The sequence below is a fragment of the Lytechinus variegatus genome, chromosome 6, assembly GCF_018143015.1.
Source record: "Lytechinus variegatus isolate NC3 chromosome 6, Lvar_3.0, whole genome shotgun sequence".
NCBI classification, from domain to species: Eukaryota; Metazoa; Echinodermata; class Echinoidea; order Temnopleuroida; family Toxopneustidae; genus Lytechinus; species Lytechinus variegatus.
The window spans coordinates 21,951,385-21,974,581 of NC_054745.1; the positions used below are offsets into that span (position 1 = coordinate 21,951,385).

At 38.0% G+C, this 23,197-nt stretch overlaps 1 protein-coding gene across 2 annotated transcripts; it reads right to left on the bottom strand.

The window, feature by feature from the left end:
* Positions 1-11,210: 11,210 nt before the first annotated feature.
* On the bottom strand, positions 11,211-23,195 carry LOC121417211 (zinc finger protein 493-like). Of its 2 annotated transcripts, none has more exons than XM_041610829.1 (5): positions 22,952-23,195; positions 19,115-19,210; positions 18,829-18,908; positions 15,283-15,751; positions 11,211-14,192 (listed from the first exon to the last, which is right to left on the bottom strand). In XM_041610829.1, the coding sequence occupies exons 1-5, from the start codon at positions 23,157-23,159 to the stop codon at positions 11,506-11,508; spliced, it is 3,540 nt and encodes a 1,179-aa protein (XP_041466763.1). In that variant the 5' UTR covers positions 23,160-23,195; the 3' UTR covers positions 11,211-11,505. The 2 variants fall into 2 exon arrangements, with proteins under 2 accessions (XP_041466763.1, XP_041466762.1); XM_041610828.1 differs by having other exon boundaries at positions 19,097-19,210.
* Between the last annotated feature and the right edge of the window lie 2 nt (positions 23,196-23,197).

Consider the following 23,197-nt stretch of genomic DNA (forward strand, 5'->3'; position numbering starts at 1 on the left):
TGATGTTATGAAGAGAGGAAGAAGCTGGAGGAGTTTTATCAGTCCCTGGTTGTATTGCACTAACAACATTGTACTCCTCTTCCTGGTCGCCTATCAAAGAATGAAATTGGCCTAAATGTGTGTCTGACTGTAACTCTATAGGCATCGAAGAAGGATTAACCAAGCGTACTAAGATTATCCCATTCTGAGCACTAGATAAAGATCTTGCTCCAGCTACTTCAAGCTTCTCATGAAGTGAGGGTTCAAATATCCCATCATAACCATGTGGAGTAAGATCAGCTTGTAGTGATGTTAACTTCCCCTGTGCGTGTACCTCACTCAGAGGGGGTAGTGTAACTGTTCCTATCAAAGATACATTACAATGTAGGGGAGCTTGATGTTGACGATAATCAGCAAGGGGTATCTGAAGTCCAGGCATACTGAAGGAGGAAGTTGCTACAGATACCGCTGCCTTATGTCGAAGGAAAAAGTCCCAGCCAAGAATAATGGGGTGTGAAACATTCCGAGCAATGTAGAACATGTGTTGGAGAGCCTTGTTCCCAAGATGCAGGGAGGAGCAAACAGAACCTGTTATGTCCAGTGAATTTTCTGTAACAGAAGTAGCAGAAATTACTCCTTTCTGAATAGGACTTCTGTGAGGTGGAGGAATTGAATTAAAGAAGTCAGTACTCATTAACGATATGAATGACCCTGTATCTAGGTATGCTAGGATATAAGTCTTGTCAACAAGGACAGGGATATAAGGAGATGGATGGTTGATTTTGGGGCCTGTTGTTGTAGTCTGAGCTGACGACTGACCCTCATCATCAGCTAATGAAAGTTTTCCGATTGCCGGGAGAAGTGGACTCGACGAGGACTCTCATCATGACGATAGGAAGTACGTTGCCCTGGATGTGTCTGTTCATACTTGTACCTTGAGTCATCATATCTAGAACGCCTATCACTCTGGTCTCGAGGGCGTGTCTCATCATACATATATCTTGAGTCATCATAGTTAGGATGCCTTTCATTCTGATTTCGAGGGTGTGTTTCCTCGTATCTGTACCTCGATTCACCATATCTCGAAGAAGGATGCCTTCCTGGGCTTGGCGAGCGTCGGCCAAAATCCCTTCTTGAAGTACGATAAGAAATCCCGGGACTTGGAGAACGACGAGAATAAGGACTTGGAGAACGACGGGTATATGGGCTTGGAGAACGACGGTTGTATGGGCTTGAAGAACGACGTCCCTCAAAAGTAGATCTGGGCCTGTATCTATCTGGCATACCATCTCGACTATTCTTTAGTTCCTTGACCTGCAAATCTATCCTGTCTATCTTTTCCATTAATTTGTCCAATAAGGCATCATGGTCTACACTGGCGACTTGCGGTTTGAAAGGAGCTTCAGTCGATGGAGGATGCTGCATAGGGCTTTGGTGCAATGCTCTTTCCATCCTTACTGCAATCTGTAATGCCTCCTCTATTGTCTTTGCACCATGTTCTCGAACCTTCAACTGAAGAAATGGGTCAAGACCTGCAATGAAGCGTCTTAGATTCTCACCATTCCTTGCTTTCTCTTCATAATCTGGAAACGCCTCTAATACAAGTTTCTGAACAACTGCAGCATAAACTTCTAAGGGTTCCTCAGTTGCTCTGGGTCTAGCTGCTGCATTCGTCCTAAAGATGTCTAGAAAACCCTTTCTTGAAAAGACTTGAGAGAGTCTTGATTTTGCTGCATCATAGTTATTTTTCACATCTGTGGGCATACCATCCCATAATGAGAATGCTGCGCCACCTAAACGGGTTGGAAGAAACACTTCCTTCTTCAGGCCAGAAGTCGACCCCGACGCATCTAAAGCGACTTCAAATCTCTTTACCCACTGTTGAAAATCAGCTTCATGTTCTCCTGTAAAAACTTCAGGGAGCTCCAGGCGAAACATCATGAAACAGTAACAGGGAGAAATATAGGCGTAAGCAAGGGTAAAGTAAAAGTCTCACAACAGTAGATGACAATCAGTGTGAAGACATAATCCTATCTCTGCAGAAAATAGATATTCCAGAGTAAAGAGATCCAATAAGTTTTCACAATGATGATGGAGGAAATCCACTAATCACTGCCAATATCCAAGGAAGTACGGTACACAGTCATGGAGTATCGAAGCCGGGATCGAAGTATCCAAGATGCACGAAGTACCGGTAGAGTGATTCCACAAAGTATCCGAAGTGATGAAGGGAGAAAACATCCAAAATGATCACGATCAAGGGAGAAAAAAATAAATGACCAGCAAGAAAACACTGTAGAACACCGCTGCTACCAGATGTAGGGTGGCTACTGGAGTTAGAATACTTAGGGTTCACTACACAGGTGTTATAACTATATAAATTCCACAGAGAAGTTTCTTTATTCAAAGCTAGGGTCCAACTCCCCGAGAGCACATGGCCCACTTTATTTCTGCTGCCTTTCCAAAAACTATATCATCCAATTCACATAAACATCAACCAATCAAAAGGTAGTGTGTCCTCTGGGTGGACACACTCTATCTATAACACATGAAACATAGGATAGATCAGATAACCAATCAGGAAGTAGTGCATGCAACATAAAAGAAATCAATAGCCAATCAGCAAGAGGTGTGTATAGTGCATCAATGTGTGTGTAACCGAACATACAGAGAATCAATGAACTGAAGCACATAATCCAGGTCAACTCCATGTCTGGCTAAACAATGAAGTGATATTTACAAACACTGAGCAAAGGTATTGAATTGCATCTCACATTCCAACTTGTTTATAGAAAGTTCTCTGACCTATAGTATACTGAAATGAATCTAACCTGTACATGAAAGTTCTCTGATCTATGGAAATAAGGCTCTACACAACCAATGAAAATTAAGAGAATGGAGGAGCCAACTGAAAGTGGAAGCCTAATTCATAAAAATAACCAATAAGAGATAGAGGATGGAGATGAATAAGATGTTGGGATGATTACATAATAAGAATGTTGAACAAAAGAATCAGATGTGGGAATGTAATGAATGAACACATCTGAATAGGAAAGGAATGACAGGAGAAGCAGGTTGAAAGTCAAATGTAGATGACAACAGAAGCATCAGGAATGTAAACAAAGCTGAACTAAATACCATAGCTTGAACTGTAAATTACTAAACTATTAAAGGAAACAAAATGTCAAAATACAATATTTTTTGACATTAGATGTATCATTAAATGCCTAACCGCCCTGAGCACACCAGTAGTGGATCCACTTTAAGAGATATGGCCAATATCTTTTTATGTAAATATGCAGTTCATACACAAGTATGCCCCCTTTTTCCCCTTTTGAGAGACACAGTAAATATTAATGGGAATATGCCGTTCCTACTCGAGCACTTTTTCTGTTTTTTTTTGCTTGTTAAACTTTGCGCAGGACAAAACGACTTATTTCTTTTTTTACATTTTTATTTTTTTTCAATTCAAGTTTATTTTGCTCTCTGCATAAAATGGACATAATTGTGATAAAATACATGGGAACAGTTTACATAGTATCAAAGACATAAAAGTTTACCAACAAAGCATTGAGAGGGAAGCACCAAAAAAGGAAAAAATATCCTTATAAATTGGCTGACCCAACTTACTTTAAAAAGAATAATGATTATTGACAAATCAAAAGTAACGAAAAAAAAAACAATTAGAAGACAACTCAAAGGCATAGACACAAAAATGGTAAGATTTAGATTATGTATAAAAAAATATAATTGATTCATAGTCTAGGCCTGCAAGTGGTGAAAAAAATGTTCAAATTGTGCTGAAAACATGAAACTTGGCACACATTATAAAACAGATAAAATGATATTCTAAACATTTTCAGGAGTGGTGCCAGAATTAACCCATGAGTATAGCAATGGTTGCTAGGAAACACATTGTCATTAGCAACCAATACATAGGCTAGCTATGGACCAATTAATTCAATGGTTATGTGTTTCAGCAATATCTAACTTCAAATTTCCTATGAATACTATTTTGAAGCTGTGTTATCTTGCAGATGGAACTCTTTCATTTTACAACCTATCCCCATGAAATTTGGCCCAGACAGAGGTCTTGAGCTAAAGATGTACAAGACACATTTCTTGCATTTCTCAAAATTGTGTTGCCATGACTTACCACATATTACAGGCAAAAAGTCAAGATAACTCATTGCAGATCAAACTACTTTCCCAGTTTTTAGCCAGTGCTCATGGAAGTTGGTACAGATATTCAACTTGGGGTAAAGATACGCGAGAGTAATTTTCCAAACTACATTACCATGGTAATGGCATAGGGAGGGCGGGGGGGGGGGGGTTAATCTCCTTCAGTTATATTTCTAGTTTCCTTCTCAACAAGCATCTTTGGGAAAGGGGATACTCTGTACAAGTAAACGCATACTCCATGCTTCAAGTAAAATTTTCATTGAGATACTGACAATTTGGAATAATCTCCCTGATGGAATTAAGTACTCAACAACAATTACGTCATTTAAATCTAAGTTAAAAAGAATGTATATAAACGAGTATGCAAAACAATTGGTTTCCTTTCTCTTTGCCGAAATCTCATACATTTACCGTCCCCATCCTACCTGTGTGTGCAGTTGTTGATTCAATGTTATTATCATTCAATGTACTGGGAACTTTTTCTTAAAGGTCAAGTCCACCTCAGAAAAATGTTGATTTGAATCAATACAGAAAAACCAGACAAGCACAATGCTGAAAATTATTTAATCAAAATCGGATGTAATATAAGAAAGTTATGACATTTCAAAGTTTCACTTATTTTCAACAAAATAGTTATATGAACGAGCCAGTTACATCCAAATGAGAGAGTCGATGATGTCACTCACTATTTTGTTTTTTATTGCTTGAATTATACAATATTTCAATTTTTACGAATTTGACGATTAGGACCTCCTTGCCTGAAGCACAAAATGTTAAAATAATGGAATTCCACGTGTTCAGGGAGGAATGAAACTTCATTTCACATGACAAAGACGAGAAAATAAAATATTTCCTATTTCATATAATAAAATACAAAAGAAATAGTGAGTGAGTGATGTCATCCCAGCAAATTAATAACATTCATATAAAAATGTAGAAAACAGAAGCTAAAAGTTTTCTTAAATGGAAGTACAAATTTTATCTGAATGATAAAAGGTGGGAATCTTAGTCATCTATTGTACCAACCGTACAGAAATGTTGTTCGCGCTAAAAGAGGCCCTGTGACAATCAGTAATGTAGCGGCGAAGCCCAATGTTATATTTGCTTACGCATTGAAATAGATATTTCGTCCATTGTGACTGGGCTTATTGTTAGCGCTGTTATGGGGTGTTGCAAGAAACTTGCGATCAATTGCAAGTCTATTTTTGGTTCCTAAATCAATCATATGTCTTGCAATTAATTGTAAATAAGTGATTGATTGCTAATCTGCTCCATGAAACAAGGAATTTAATCTGATTTGCTACAACTAACGTTCATCTATCAATTGTAAAATTGCAACAGAATATTTGCAAGTGATCGCAAATATTTTCTCGCAACACCCACTTAGTCTAACAATGCGCAGCCGGCACTGGATTTCAGCGTACAATCGATGTAGAATTTTACTGGGCTCACTAGAAGGTTGTGCAACATATCATTTACAAATGACTTGCTTTTCAAATTGAAATTAGTTTCAGAAAACAAATGTGCATTCTGTAGCATAAGAAAATTGAACTGTTTTCCAATTTCTAATTTTAATTTCAAAAGCAAATCATTCTTTTGAGTGCAGGCATGTTCACATTGGGAAAAGTTAGAAAATGGATTAGGACAAAATCTGGTGAGCTAATAAAATTGAAATCTGGAATCAAGATAATCAGATTTATTGGAAATACAACTGTGCATTCAGTTCTATTCATTTTATTAAAAAAAAACTGTATATAATTTGTATAATGAAAAATTCCTGATATCAGTATCAGTACTAGATATTCAATAATTAATTATCAAATTGACAAATACATTGCACAACAAATTCTAAATAATGCAGATTTTAAAAATATGGTATAGCTTGAAACATCTCTATCATTTGATCATCAAACACAAATATTTTGAAATACTTGTCAGTTCAGTATTTTATTGTTTCATTCGTTTGCCAAGAAAATCCCTATTGAGGGGGGGGGGGGGGGTGGGGCAGTGCTCAGTGCATTCAAGGAACCAATCATCCCAGGTACGTAGACCTGCCAACCTTCTACAACCAAAAAAAGCATTCTTAAAGGAAAAGAAAAGTATTTTAAAAAAAATTGTCTCAACGTACCAATCGCCAGCCTGTTGTAATGAGATCAGTGAAAAAACATGTGAAATGACTCAACTTGAAAACTTGGTAATTCACCCTGTTAAACATGTGCTCGCATGCAAGAATTTATTTCTTTTCATGCAACAAATTACTGGCCCGACAGTGATTTTTACCGGTCTCGGACTGGCGCTAGTGTGACGCGCTAGGTATAATATATACTCCATGATCAGAAATTTTTTTTTTTTAAAGTAACAAATCATAAAAAAAAGTATTGGTGTATTTATAGCAAAAAAGGAGGAACAAATAATCTAAAAAGGGAACAGTTGGTATGTCTGGTTACCCATTCACTTCCTCAAGGACTTCTCAATGATTAATTTATGTTTTATGAGACAATAATAACTAGAGATGCTCGGCGGGTCGCGCGGCCGAGCACATGTATCCCCCAACCCACCGCGTCATCCGTCATTGCGATATATAGAGCTCACAGAACTTTGACAAATAAATACAACTGTCATCGCATGACCCTGTCCACATTTTGTCTGTGGGAACCAAATTTGATAACAATAATATGACGTAGCAGCATGACTCTGCAGAACCTGAAGTATTTTCCAGCATCATCTGTTGGGGAATACAATAATCTGGGGAGCGTTTCATGAAAGGACTTGTCGGACGTTTTATCCGACAAGTCCCATTTTATCCGACAGTTACCATAGTAACAGTGCCTCTCAGCCAATCAGAATCAAGGAAAGATGTCAGATCTGACAACTTGTCAGACAAAAATGTTCATGAAACGCCCCCCTGGATAGCTATATTTTGTAAGCCCATAACCCTAAGACCCCCCCCACCGAAAATGATAGGCATCTTCGCTTTACATCTAATATTGATTCTGTGTGCCAACTGCTATGACAAACTGGAAAAAAGCAGAAGTTACAGGTTCTACCAAATTTTGCACAAAAATATGGTTACCATGGCAACCATGTCTCCACCCACTCCAAAACCATTAGGAGGCTTTGCTTTAACATAATGGATCTTGACAAATTTCAAAATAATTGGAGAAGAAATGCAGCCAGTAGAGCACTCACAAGGAAATCTCTGCTATTTCCACAAAAAACTCTTGTTACCATGACAACGATGTCTCCGCCCACAACAAATCAATAGGCAACATTGCTTTACAATAATGGACCTTCATGCCATATTCAAAGATGATTGGAGAAGAAATGTTGCTGGTAGAGCGCTCACAAGGACATCTCTGCTATTTCACAAAAACTCTTGTTACCATGGCAACGATGTCTCTGCCCACACCAAAATCAATAGGCGACTTTGCCGTACCATGCTATACCTTCATGCAACATTCAAAGATGATCAGCGAAGAAATGCAGCTGGTAGAGCGCTCACAAGGACATCTCTACTATTTCCACAAAAACTCTTGTTACCAAGGCAACGATATCTCCGCCCACACCAAAATCAATAGGCAACATTGCTTTACAATAATGGACCTTCATGTCATATTCAAAGATGATCGGAGAAGAAATGTAGCTGGTAGAGCGCTCACAAGGACATCTCTGCTATTTCACAAAAACTTGTTACCATGGCAATGATGTCTCCGCCCACATCAAAATCGATAGGCAGCTTCACTATACCATACTTAGCCTTAATGCCAAATTTGAAGATGATCGGAAAAGAAATGCAGCTGACAGAGCTCTCACAAGGAGATCTCTGCGGCGGCGGACGCGGTGCGACAAGGCCAAATCCATAGTATCCTCCAAACTCTGTTCGGGGGATACAATGATAGCTGGATTTTATGCAGCACTTTTCCCATAACAGCTCAAACCACTTTATTGCATGATTACCCCGGTCATTGGATTAATTTCAATCCCACACGAAAAGTGCACAATATCCTTTCCCTGGAGAGCATTCCTTGCCTTCATCGCAGCCTCATAATGGTGCTGTCAAACTCAAACATACAATAATTTCCTTCAGCAAGAAATTTATCCTTATTGTGCTGCACTCAACCCAGGTGAGGTGAATGGGTACCCGGTAGGATGAAATTTCTTGAATGCCTGAGCGCCTAAGCAGCCCAGGTAAAGCTGGGGTAATAATAATAATAGGGCCCGCTGGGAGAACAGTTTTCAGAACTGAAGTGGCTTCCCTGGGTAAATATACCTATATTATTATTAAAATAATAAATTTTGCATCTTATCGGGTACCCATTTAGCACCTGGGTCGAGAGTGGCAAAGTGATCAATGCCTTGGCAAAGGACGCTAGACCCCGGCAGGATTTGAACACATGACTCTCTGCTTACAAGACGACAGTCAGAACCATTACGCCATGGCTCTACCAAGATGCTTTACCACATTGATCACATGAAGAGGGCTTCTCAAATGTATGGATTTGATCTCATGAGAGAATTCCATAAAGATAAGCTTTATCCTTAGGTGTGAGCAATTTGCCATAGCATTTTGCTTGTCTAATAGATCTTTCCTAAGGATATTTCATAAACTTTAAGACATTTGTCTCAAGTCAGACGATATGGCTAAGCCAAAGTCTCAAATTCTATGATGTCATGAGAAAATTGCAATGTCGCATAACTTTTGTCACAAACCTAACAGCTTCTCTGCGGTACAAGTCTATACGTTTCATGTGTTAAAGCAAAAATCGCATAAGAAATATCAAGATGGAGGCTGAGAAAAAAGGAAGGACAATTTCACTGAAGGAGAGAAAATTATGCTAATAGCAAATATAAGAGAAAGGGAAAAAATCTTGAAACCCATGCCGAATTTACGTATCACGTTTCAGGATAAAGAAAAGGCGTGGGCCGAAATTGCCTTGAAACTAGAACAATTAAGAGAGCTCACAACTGTCTTATAAAGTTAGGGCAAACTTCTTAAGAAGCCACGTTGAATTTATGGAATACGAGTCTTGGCTAAGAATTTTGTCTTAGATAGAAAATAAGACAAAATGCTTTAAATGTTTACTTTTAAGCATGCTTATCTCGTTTATGGAATACATGACCTGAATAACAACCTTACCACATACATCACAAAAAGATGGCTTCTAACCTGTATGGTACAAGTATTGGATTGGAAGACAGTAAGGATCACACAGGAAATCTAAACTCTAACCTGTGTGGATTTTTTAATGTTTTGTGAGATGGTGGGGTCAATACTTCACCACATTGATCACATACCTAGGGCGTCTCCCGTTGTAAGTTATCATGTTTTGTGAGAATACTGTACTGAGTAAATGCCTTTTCACAATAATGACGTGCGTACGGTTTGTCCCCTGTATAGATTTCTTTATGTCTATTGAGATGGTTTAGTCAAGTAAAAATGCCTTACCACATTGATCATATACATAAGGTTTCTCACCTGTATGGATTAATTCATGAGATCACTAGATTCATAAAATACCTTACCAAATTGATTACATGGGGTTTCTTACCTGTATGGGTTCATTTATGTTGTACACGAGTAAATAATGATTAAGCCTATCCAGGCCCGGGGGGGGGGGGGGGGGGGCCTCGGAGGCCCCCGTAACGATTCGTGCAATATTTTCGGCGTGCAAATTTTTTTGACCAGGCCGCTGGCTGACTTTTTACTCTTAAGTCTTGTGCAGCTTTTGAGACAAGTTTTGTGACACCCGGGTATGCGTTCCGAAATTATGCAACATTATGAAAGTGCATGTCAGATAAAAAATTGCTCAAAAACGTGATTTTGTTAACAAAGTTAATGCAAATTCTGTTTTCAAGCAAATATCTTTAATTACTTTTAGTTTTGCTGGTTTAAATGTATTTATCTAATGCCGTTTATGATCTCAGAAGAGTCCCCAACAACTTTCATTGAAAAAACAATTAAAAAAAAAGGGTCCAACAAACAAAGAAATGCATAAAAAATTGCACAAAACAATAAAATGCATTAGAAATTGATCTGATATCGCAATTTTTTTGATGTACACTTGCTAGGAACACCAAAGAGTTTTCAAACCAAAATTCTGAACAAATGGAGCTTCATGTAGGGAGTTAGAGAGAAAAGCATGATTTTGCATACTAATGCATAACTTAGCATAATCGCTTAAAACCAATTTGCATCAAATAAATTACTTTACAGTTTTGTAGATTATGTCCAAGACAACCTGCATGCCAGTTTTCTGCGCTATCGCGCGGCCAACGGACGAGATCGCCCAGGCCCCCGGCCATAGGAACTCCCAAAATACCCCGGCCTAGATAGGGTTAACCCTAAAAAGACTGGGGAGGGGGCTGATTCAGCCCCCCCCTCGACATTTTTCGCGATAAATCCGCAGCGCGAAATTTTTTGACCGCGTCGCTCGCTGACTTTTTACTTTCAAGTCCAGCAACTTTTGAGACCAAAATTGTGACCCCCGGGTACGCGGTTCCAAAATTACGCAACATTTCGTAAGTGCATGCAGACCCAACATTACTCAAAAACGTGAATTTGTGTACAAATCCAATGCAAATAGTGTTCTTAGCCAATATTCACAAATGCATCATTATTTTTCCTTTTACTGCTTAAAATCAATTAATTTGATCTTTTTTGTGGTCTAAATAAAGTCCCCGACAATTTCCATTGAAAAAACAATAAAAAACAAAAAGTCGAAAAACAAAGAAATACATAAGAAATTTAGAAAACAATAGAATACATAAGAAAATGTGATTTTGAAATTTTTTAAAAATCAATTTGATCAGATGCCTATCTAGAGTATGTGAAACAAAAATTAGCATTTCAGGGGCATTATTTTATTAATTAGAGCAAACTTATGATTTTACGCATAAATTAGCATAATTAATGAGACATGAGATATTTTGCAGAATTTGATGTTACAGTTTTGTAGATAATGCCATGGGTAACGCGTGTGCCAATTTTCGTCACGATCGCGCGATCGACGGCTGAGATCATGGGGGGGCTGAATCAGCCCCCCCCCCAGTCTTCTTAGGCGTCGAAATAGCCCAGTCTATTTAGGGTTAAATGCCTTACCACATTTATCAAACACATACATAGGGTTTCTCATCTGTATGGAATAATTCATGCCTTCTGAAATCCCTATATTTATAAAATGCCTTACCACACTGATTACATACATAGGGTTTCTCACCTGTATAGATCAGTTTATGTGTTGTGAGACTCTGTTCTTGATTGAATGCCCTACCACATTGATCACACACATACTGTTTCTCAATTGTATGCCATGGATTTGTTTATGTATCGCCCACACTATCAATTTAATTAAATGCATTACCAAACTGATCACATACATAAGGTTTTGTAGCACCTGTATGGATTCGTTTATGTCTTTCGAGGTCACTAGCTTGAATAAATGCCTTACCACATTGATCACATACATACAGTTTCTCACCTGTATGGATTCGTTTATGTGCTGTTAGACCATAAGATCTGGTAAAAGCCCTTTCACACTCATCACATACATAGGGCTTCTTACCGGTATGGATTTGTATATGTCTAGTGAGATGGTTAAATTGAGTAAATGCCTTGCCACATTGATCACACACATGGAGCTTCTCACCAGTATGTACGAATTCATGAGTTTTGAGGTCACTAGCTTGAATAAATTCCTGACCACATTGTTCACATACATAAGGTTTCTCACCTCTATGGATTTGTTTATGTGCTGTGAGATTAGATTGCTGAGCATATGCCTCACCACATTCATCACATACATAAGGATTATCACACGTATGGATTAGTTTATGTGCTGTCAGATTGGATTGCTGAGCATATGCCTTACCACATTGATCACATACATAAGGATTCCCACCTGTATGGATTAGTTTATGTGCTGTAAGATCATAAGATCTGGTAAATACCATTCCACATTGATCACATACATAGGGCTTGTCACCTGTATGGATTTGTTTATGAATTCTGAGATTCCATTTGTATTTAAATGCCTTATCGCATTGGTCACACACATAGGGTCTTTCACCGGTATGGATTTGATTATGTCTTATGAGACTCTGTTTTTTTTCAAATGCCTTTCCACATTGATCACAAACATAAGGTTTCTCACCTGTATGGATTTGTTTATGTCTTACGAGACTCTGTTTTTTATTAAATCCCTTACCACATTGATCACATACATACGGTTTCTCACCTGTATGGATTCGTTTATGTCTTATGAGACTCTGTCTTTTGTAAAATGCTTTACCACATTGATCACATATATAAGGTTTCTCACCTGTATGGATGCGATAATGTCTTATGAGACACTGTCTTTTGTTAAATGCCTTACCACATTGATCACAAACATTGGGTTTCTCACCTGCATGGATTCGTTTATGTGTTATGAGACTCTGTTTTTTGTTAAATGCCTTGCCACATTGATCACATACATAGGGTTTCTCACCTGTATGGATTTGTTTATGTCTTATGAGACTCTGTATTTTATTAAATTCCTTACCACATTGATCACATACATAAGGTTTCTTACCTGTATGGATTTGTTTATGTGCTGTGAGATTAGATTGCCGAGCATATGCCTTACTACATTGATCACATACATAAGGATTCCCACCTGTATGTATCAGTTTATGTCTTGTGAGACTCTGAGATTGAATGAATGCCTTACCACACTGATCACATACATTGGGCTTGTCACCTGTATGGATATGCTTATGAATTTTGAGATCCCATTTGTAATTAAATGCCTTATCGCATTGATCACACACATAGGGCTTCTCACCAGTATGGATTAGTTTATGTCTTGTGAGATTACCAGATCTACTAAATCCCTTACCACATTCATCGCATACATAAGGATTCTCACCTGTATGGATCCGTTTATGTGTTATGAGACTCTGATTTCGATTGAATGCCTTACCACACTGACCACATACATAGGGCTTGTCACCTGTATGGATATGTTTATGACTTCTGAGATTCCATTTGTATTTAAATGCCTTATCGCATTGATCACACACATAGGGCTTGTCACCTGTATGGATTAGTTTATGTTTTACGAGATTCTGTTTTTTATTAAATGCCTTACCACATTGATCACATACATACGGTTTCTCACCTGTATGGATAAGTTTATGTCTTGTGAGACCATAAGATTCACTAAATCCCTTACCGCATTGATCGCATACATAAGGCCTTTCACCAGTATGGAATAGTTTGTGTCTTGTGAGATTCTGTTTTCTATTGAATCCCTTACCACATTGATCACATACATATGGTTTCTCACCTGTATGGATTTGTTTATGTCTTCTGAGACCCCGTTTTTTATTGAATGCCTTACCACATTGATCACATACATACGGTTTCTCACCTGTATGGATAAGTTTATGTCTTGTGAGATCATAAGATTCACTAAATCCCTTACCGCATTGATCGCATACATAAGGCCTTTCACCAGTATGGAATAGTTTGTGTCTTGTGAGATTCTGTTTTCTATTGAATCCCTTACCACATTGATCACATACATGTGGTTTCTCACCTGTATGGATTTGTTTATGTCTTCTGAGACCCTGTTTTTTATTAAATGCCTTACCACATTGATCACATACATACGGATACTCACCTGTATGAATTTGTTTATGTAATATGAGACAATCAGATCGATCAAAGGCCATACCACATTGATCACATACAAAGGGCTTCTCGTCATCAATTACTTCATGGCATGATGCAAAATATGAATCTATACTGGACTCACACTCAAGTATCATATTTACTTCACTTCCTTCTTTTAAAATCCCCTTTTCACAAAGTTTAAAGTCATTAGATTTGCAGGGAGATCTTTGTATTTCTCCATCAACAAACTGTAGAATGCCTTCCTGCGACCGCATGTAGATACCATGTAATCCATGTTTATACTTGAGATGCCTTGCTAAGATGAGAGGAATAACGTAGAATGATCCACAAAACTCACATCGGTAGATTCCAGAATCTATTGGAAAAGAAATTTACATTGTCATATCATCATCGAATAATTCAGAGATTATATTAGGCACGTAAAAATGTTCATTTAAAAAGACCCAAACATGATCGAAAAAGAACATGAAAGGCAAAAAAAAAGGATTTCAGTGCAGAACATATGGAGAGTCTTAGGATGACAGATGGATCATCGATTGCATGCAGACAGATTGCCAAGTGGCTTGTTCCAAATCAACATATAACTCGGGATAACATGATAAATCATCCATGACGAGACAAGCCTTACATTGTACAACACTTACATGTAAACTGCCCCTATCCCAATACTTTTCAAGTTGTGATAGGGGGGAGGGTGTGGATAACCTAAAGGAGAGAAGAAAATCAGAGATGTAGGCCTATAGATAATAATAATAGCTGGATTTATAAAGCGCTTTTTGCCAGAGGATATTAAAGCGCTGCTAACCCCGGCTTTAGCCCGAGCTACCATCAAAGGCGCTCAGTGCATGCAAGGAATTACTCCTGCCGGGTACCCATTCACCTCACCTGGGTCGAGTGCAGCAAAGCGTGGATAAATTTCTTGCTGAAGGAAAACACGCCATGGCTACGATTTGAACCCACGACCCTCTATTTCAAAGGCAAGAGTCAGAACCACTAGACCACAATGCACCCACAGATTGACAGATTATGTCAAGAAAATAAGATCATAAGCATTTGTAAGTTTTAAAATAGAATGACTTTAGAGCGTTATTCTACATTATCCATTGGCGTAAAATGTGCCTATTTTAATATGGACAGATGTTTGTTGACTGTGTCTGTATGTGGCATTTATGTCCTTCATGTAAACATTGGTGTTAGTATATAGATTAACTTAAACTTTAAATTCCAGTATACGGTCCTTAAGGGTAAGAAAGAAGGTTTCTATTTCTTTTCTATTTTCTTTTTAGGTAGTTTCCAACTATATCAAGATCCCCTACAGCATTGAGATGAGAATTAAATTGATATATAGAATTTCAGCACTTTTAGGGAAGATCTATTTATTTCTTCACTGGTTAAACATAACCACCCATAAAAAAGAGGTCAAATACATATTGCTTTTTTTTTACCTGAGCCCTTTGTTTCCTGCCAATCATCTCCTCCCTCCACTTTTGAACAAGATGGTTGGGATTGCTTGGGGGTCTGGTTGCCTCCTGAAGCTACTTCTGTCAAGGTTTGTTCTCTCTTCTGATCACATGACTGAGTGTTGAGATCACATGATTGTTTGGGAATCTGGTCTCCCCCTGGAGCAACTTCTGTCAAAGTTTGTTCTGCCTTCAATTGACCTGACTGAGTGTTGAGATCGCCTGATTGCTTGTGAGTCTGATCGCCCGCTGAAGTTACTTCTGCCAAGGTTTGTTCGGCCTTCTGATCACATGACTGAGTGTTGAGATCACCTGATGATGTTGGATTGATTTGTGTCTGGACAACTTCATCATAGTCCTCCATTGCAAGGAGTGCAATGATTCCCTCTCCTTTGATTTCATGAGCATTTAGCAGATTCCCATCATCATACTCAATCTCCACTTTAATAGTGACCTAATTAAAAAGAAAAAGGGACAAACATTCACGTATAACTGATGACATGACAATATGACATACATTTACCGGTAATTTGACACACGACCAGATTCATCCTATTCTTAATGTGCCATCATAGTGCAACATGTGATAAAATACATTTAGAGGACGAGACTGTCTAGATTCATTTCTCCCTATGATATAGTTTTGTTTATTGGACTTTGATGACTCTATTGATCTCCAATATACCATTTAAAAGTCAATGAATGAGGACTTTGCATTGTTCTGTTGATTCCTACATGTCCAGTTTGACCATGCTTCATCACTAGAAATTAGAAAGAGTGATTCACTAGGACGATAGAAGAGCTTGTGCTTCATCAAAGGAAAATTTCAACCAAAAAAAAGGAAAAATAGCAGAAAAAAATTATAAAAAATATTGGTTAACCCTAAATCTCCCGGGGTATTTTGATTCTTGTCATTCCCGGGGGGGGGGGGGGGGGGGATTATGACTCCCCCCTTGAGATCTCGGCCGCGGATTGTGCGATCACACCGAAAATTTGCATGATTGTAGAGAATGACGTGATCTACACAGTTGCATTAGTAAATTTCACTGAATATATTTTTATTTTATATGAATTAATTATGCAACTTTATTCATGAAAGCTGTAGGGTAGTGCCTTCAAGGAATTCGATTGAATGCAGAAAATTGTGTCTGGACTGACTTTTCTTTATATGAGGCGGCCGGTAAACAGATCTTAGTGCTTGACTTGGTTTTTTGAATGCGTGCAGAGACCTCTCTCATGATGTATTGGTGAGGCAACACAACATAATAGGTAAGAGATTGGAGAAGGATAGACTAGATGGTGATCCTTCAAATGTTGGTGAAGCCATCAATGTATGCCAAGATCTCTCTTCTTATGAATGGTGAGGCAACACAGCATTATAAGTAAGAGATTGGAGAAGAATAGACTAGATGGTGATCCATCAACTCTTGGTGAAGCCAAAAATGTGTGAGGAGATCTCTCTTGTTATGTATGGTGAGGCAACACATCATAGGCAGGGGCGGATCCAGGATTTTGAAATAGGGGGGGCGCCAGCGGCGAGGGTGTGGAGGGGGGATACCCCCCTCCCACGGCAAGGACTTTTTCAAAAAATCATGTCCAAAAGTCGTATTTTGAGAGCACCTTTAGAAGAAAAATGCACACTTAAATCACTGTAACTTCATGAATAAAAGACACATACTGACTCATTTAGGAGCTGGTTTCCAGTCACACACCGTATAAGCGGTCATTCAAAACATTGGCAAAGGCTCTTCACTTGCTTGCATCGTGTGATTGAAACGTCAAATTTAAATGATACGAAACTGAGACTTGTAATCGATAAGTTCCGAATAATCCATTCTGTTTATTGTCATTTGTGTATTTACATTGTGTTTCAAACGAGAATTGTTTAGTCGTATGGCAACATGCATAAAATTTGGTTCTTTTTTCCCCAAAATGCACAGTAAATTGTTACAAACTACAGAAAAAAACGACATCATCTTCTGGTAATCAACCTTTTCCCTCGTATTATTTTCAAATCATCTTCAATAATCCAGTCATTCTGCACAACCTCAAAGTAATATAATGCTTCTTAAGCCGGGATTCTCATCATTTTTATTGTTTACGTTCAAAGTCTCTCATCGCGTTGCCATCTTAACTTATGACCAGCCAGGATGAAATTGTATTTATATTTATTTTAACATAAGATAATCAATTTTTACGAAGCACTTGTTAAAACTATACCACAAATAAATTAATAAGGTCAATGATAAAATGCTAGAAAATACATGTAAGGAGCTTTGATATCCAGTCCATTAGCTGCCTATACACAGCAAACGCGGAGTGGGGTCGACTGGTGATTGAGAATATACAATTTTGCTCCTTGATAATTCGTTGGAATGATTGCTTCGGCGAAACTTAGTTGGTGCGCCCTGGATAATATGCCTCTGAATCTACCAGAAAGTGTAAAAGTTAGTTTACATTAAATACAAATATGTCTGACCTATACATTTCAGTGAAAACGTACATGACCAAGGCAGAATGATAATGCTGCGCACGTGGCGCCCGATATAGGGCTTCATCTTTGAGTGAAGAATAATCTCGGGGATAGACATCATCATTCGCATCGTTGACACTTTCTCTCGCGATCTGTTACTTACAATTTACACGTATTTGCCATAAAGACGGACAAACGCATGTTACAAAAAACACAAAATTTCGGGAAAAAATTATATCCAATCCAACATCTTCACACTGGTCACTGCACTGCAACTCCCGATTACAAGTGGTGCAACTTTCCAACCAATCGACTTGCGCGCCCTGGAATTCCGGAATTTACATATTGCAATACAGTATGACAGAGGTGCATTTGTGCGAACACAAAGGCCATGAGCGTAAGTTAAAATATAGTTTTGACTAGATCTATAGCCCTTGAAATTGACTAAATTGTACCAATCCAGTAAACATAACCATCAAAAAAAAAAAAATCCGGCGAAAATAGGGGGGGCGCGCGCCCGGGGCGCCCCCCTCTGGATCCGCCACTGATAGGTAACAGATTGGAGAAGGATAGACTAGATGGTGATCCTTCAACTGTTGGTGAAGCCATCAACTTGTGCCGAGAGCTCTCTTGTTATTTACGGTGAGGCAACAAAGGATAATAGGTAAGAGATTGGAGATGGATTGGTATGATGGTGAGCCTTCTTAAAGAATTTGGTTCAGTTGCTTAACTATGTCTAGATTAGCGTCTGTTTTGACAGGTTAATGGCTGTAGAGGACTCATCTCCTATTCTTATTTGTGGTGAGGCAATGCCCACAGTAGGTAAAGATCATCAACTCTTATTGGCTGCAGACAGTGAAGGCTCTGCACTGTCCATTCAGGATCAAGTCAATCTCTGAAATATGAAATGTCCTAAACCAGTTCAAAATGAAGGGGGATTATTAGACTATGTGAAATGAAACCACACAAGAATTAGACAGGAAGAATTAAAAAAAATTATTACAAATATGGAATTTCAAATATAGCACTAAATAATTCATTATTTGACAGGTACTTACATGATTTGGACTGTCTTCATGTAACTTGTTCTCCTTTATATAATCTGGCTTTTCATCTTCGACAGGTACATGGAAGGGTTCTGAATTTTGATTAAAATATTTGAAAAGAAAAAGGATATCAACATTTTATCCTCGATTCACGTATAACTTACGAAATGCCTTTGATTTTAAAAGTTGTGCGGGACTTGAAAGAAAAATGAAAAAAAAATGTGGACCACTTTTTGGTTGCAGAAAATGCTGCAAGGAACAATAGGTGGGGCCATAATACCTTGAGTGCCAGACGTACCTAACATTTCCTCATCCTCACTGTCATTTTCCTCTTTGATCTCTATTTTCATTTCTTGCTGACGTTGCATGAACTTGGGTGGATTGACCTGTAGTCCTGTTTGAAAAAACAACAAAAACAAACAATCCATGGGTTTATAATCACAGATTTGGCTGTGTAGTCTAATGTTAGAGCCTGGTAGAGGACTTATAGATTAAAGAAACAGGTTTCATTTGTAATTGAGCTACACAGTCTTAACAACTTTTATTGAAGAAATAAGGATTTCTATGTGAAGCTTGAGAATTATTTATTTAAAAAAAAATCTAAAAAGTTTTAAACAGAAACATGATCACCGATGACCAATAATAATGGAAAATTACATGCCCCTCCAAGTATTGTGCTCTTAAAGTTGAATTAAGAAGGGGGTGAGTTTCCATAAATATGGTTTCCACACATAATATAAAGTATATATCAGTTGTTCAAACAAATAGCATGTCACAAAAATCTTCTGCCTTCTCGATATTTTGCTTTGAAAGTCTATGAAATTAGCCACCTGTCAGAGCCCGAGAGACGAGTGTACAGAAAAATCACTCTGAGTGTGACGTCACCGGAGGGAATTTAGTGTAAGAGGTGCCTGGGTGTAATACAGAAATGCTATGCAGAGAGTGAAAGATGATTTTACAATTTTTTGTCAAAGCAACTCAAATCAAACAAATAGGAATCATATGTACAAATCTTTACTTTACCTGTATAAAGAACAGTATGAATAACTATCATGAACTCTTAAATCATGATGAAAGATTGAAAACAGTGAGTTATTGAATGATATTTTCACTATTTCTCATTTATTTTATCACGATGTTCCATCAAGTGAGTAGCTGGAAAGTAATTCCGGCGGCTAGCTCAGCTCTGCGCGCGCTGCATGCCTATATACAATACACTCAAGTACACCCAGGCATTGAGTGTACTGCACTGTAGTGGGGAAGTGTTCTGGTATGTCGACCCCCAGACCATCCCCATATATATCTCTATGGTCGAACCGCAGTTCATGACCATGCAGCAATCCCCTGACGTCTTTTTCTTCTTTCCTTTTGTCTTTGACTCCATTTTTATATCCTGTGGATCATTTCCACTCATGGCTCATTCCACAGAACAATCTTGAATCAACTTACTATTCTTCTCGGCCTCCCGAGTTGTTTTCTACATGTATATTTAATTACGCTAGAGGTCACCGTCAAACATACAAATGCAATTCGCAAGTGAGTTCAAGACAGCATGAAAGGTATGCGGTCCGGCAGCTCGACAGCTAGCTGCGCCGGAGCGGGTGGCCGGTCGGCACAAAGCAATTCCGCAACCAACTGTGTTTTTTGCAAGAGCCGCGTCACACGCGGATAAATATTATCATGATAACATGTCTGCTACGTTATCGACTGGTGAGAAGATCTTGGTCAAATTTCATATTATTCGTCTTGAAATTATTCCTTTAGGGTCTATGGTATCATTATGAGGGAATTTACATATTTGGAATAATAGTATGGCCATAAATATAATTTTAATCATTTCCTTTTTGCAAGTTCTCCGGCTCGAAATACAACTTCAACTGCAGTTTATTCAATTGTTTCGCCACGGACACAGTCCGGAACGAAAACAAGGCATTAAAATCGTCTAAAATTTACAAAGAAGAACAGTTTTAACAATGTAGGGTCATATTATTGACAATATGTCTTATGATAATTATTACTTCCTTTCAACATCGTTCACATAAAATCAATAGCGATAAAATGAAGTTTTGACACAAAAGTAAATATGAAGGCGTACGTGCATAGTACACAAAACAGCACTGCCTTGTTTACTACGATACCCCCGGTGACGTCACAGTCAAAGAACACCCGTCTCGGTAGGCATTGCAGGAGCGAACTCGAGGAAAATGAGTAGGGATAAATCGTTCAAATTCACTATTTTGAAAAAAGAAAATGGGGGGTTGAATCACCTCTTAGTGTTTGGTGGGTTGTAAGGTTGCTATTAATGTAAATATCTCAATATTTTGAATCGTCTTCTTAATTCAACTTTAATTGGCTTTTCTTTCAATTTCATATATCCATCTGTCTCATAATCTGCAATGCACAATCTGATCATGTAGAATGCCTTTCTGATATATATCTCCCTCATAAAACTGTCTTGGATTTTTACTACTGAGAAGTCAATGAACACCTGAACACCTTTAGGCCTACCCAAAGGGCCCTTAATTGGCTTTTCTATCAATTTCATATATCCATCTGTCTCATAATCTGCAATGCACAATCTGATCATGTAGAATGCCTTTCTGATATAAATCTCCCTCATAAAACTGTCTTTGATTTTCACTACTGGGAAGTCAATGAACACCTGAACACCTTTAGACAAACATTGAAAACTAAATGGCTTTCCTCCTTTAAGTCACCAGTCGATTCACTGCGGTGTATTTCGTCAGCGCTGGTGAGTTCTTTCCACTCCCGTTGACTCTGTGGTTGTACACAATGAGTGCACACCGACACACACGAGAAAAGGTGACTAAGGCCATGTTTATGCTTCCACTTTTCAGGCCAGAATCAGCGTTTCCAATCATGATTAGTCCAAAACACGGTTTCGTCCATGCTTACTTTCATTTAAATGCTGTTTCAAAACGCCGATCGTAAACTCACAAAAAGGCGCGTTTGTAAACGTCATTTGACCAGAATCAGGCTTTCTGGGGGGAAGTATAAACAGAACCACGATCGTAAACGTGTTTAAATGATGTCATTTGGTACATGCTTCCGGTGAGATGAAAATCCACGGGCAAATACAGTCGTATTGCTCCATGTTATCTCCACGTAATAACAACAATCGGAAAGAAAACTTTCGGAAAAAGGCGTGCCCACTTTGACCTTGTTTTACGATGCGAAGTCAGCTGGAGATCATGATTTGCTCTGAAAAGAGAAGCATAAACAGCACTCCCAGAACCACGTTTACGATCAGCGTTTTGAATCATCGTTTGAAATCGCTGATTCTGTCCTCGCAATGGAAGCATAAACACACCCTAAGTCATTGATAAGGCCAACTAAATTCTGCAATGTAGTCATGTTAGTATAGGTCCTCTTAAAAACCCCAGCAATCTGAACAATTTTTTGAAAGATGACATTTCATGGTATACAGTGCGCATTAAAAAATGGGACAGATTTCAAAAGTGTACACAAATTTTTGTTTCAAATTATGATGTCTATATTTTGGTATTAATAGGTGCTCTGAAGTCTTATGTTTCAAATGCCATTTAAAAAAAAGAGTTTTGTTCATGCTTGAGGGAACACGGAATGTTTATGTCTTGGGTTAAAAAGGAGGCTTGCCCCAAAAATGGCATAAAATGATAAATATGATGATTGGACTTCTTGCTATAAATCATCAGACTTTAACATTTTCATTATCTTTGACTCTGCCATAATTTTCAAATTATGTGGTCAAAATTCATTTTCAAATCTGTTTCTTTGCTTGAATTTGTCTGCTGTTGTTTCGTTTTAATATATTCTCTTTTAGCTGAATTTGGGGCATATTTTTGTGTACGCCCTCTATTAGTGGAAAGTAATATGGCAAGAAAATTTTCATTTTTTGATCTCTATTTTTAATTAAGAAAAAAATGATTTAAAAAATCAAATTGAAATAAGAGCCAAGTAGTATGAATAATAGGTGTAATGAAAACTGTCAGTGTAAAAAAGTCAAGCATTTGCCCCAAAGAAAAAGAGAAAATAAGCCAAACATTGTCACCCTTATTTTGCCACTCATGGACTCTGGAGATATAACTGAGAACAAGGTTATAATAACCTTGTTCATTGAATGAGTGATACCTACCAACTTTGTTCATCATCTCATAGTTTTCTTTGACGTTCTTGATACAAATTCTTTCATAACTGCTGAACTCCGCCCATTCGGTGGCTGTGAAGTAAACCTGGACGTCTAAAAGATACTGATCCATGATCTCTGGTAAAGACATCATGATGTGATGTGATGATTGTGGCTTGCTGTAAATTGAAGGCACAAATAGCTTTCCATAATCCATTACTGTAATTTTAACAATACAAACTTGAAAAAAAAAAA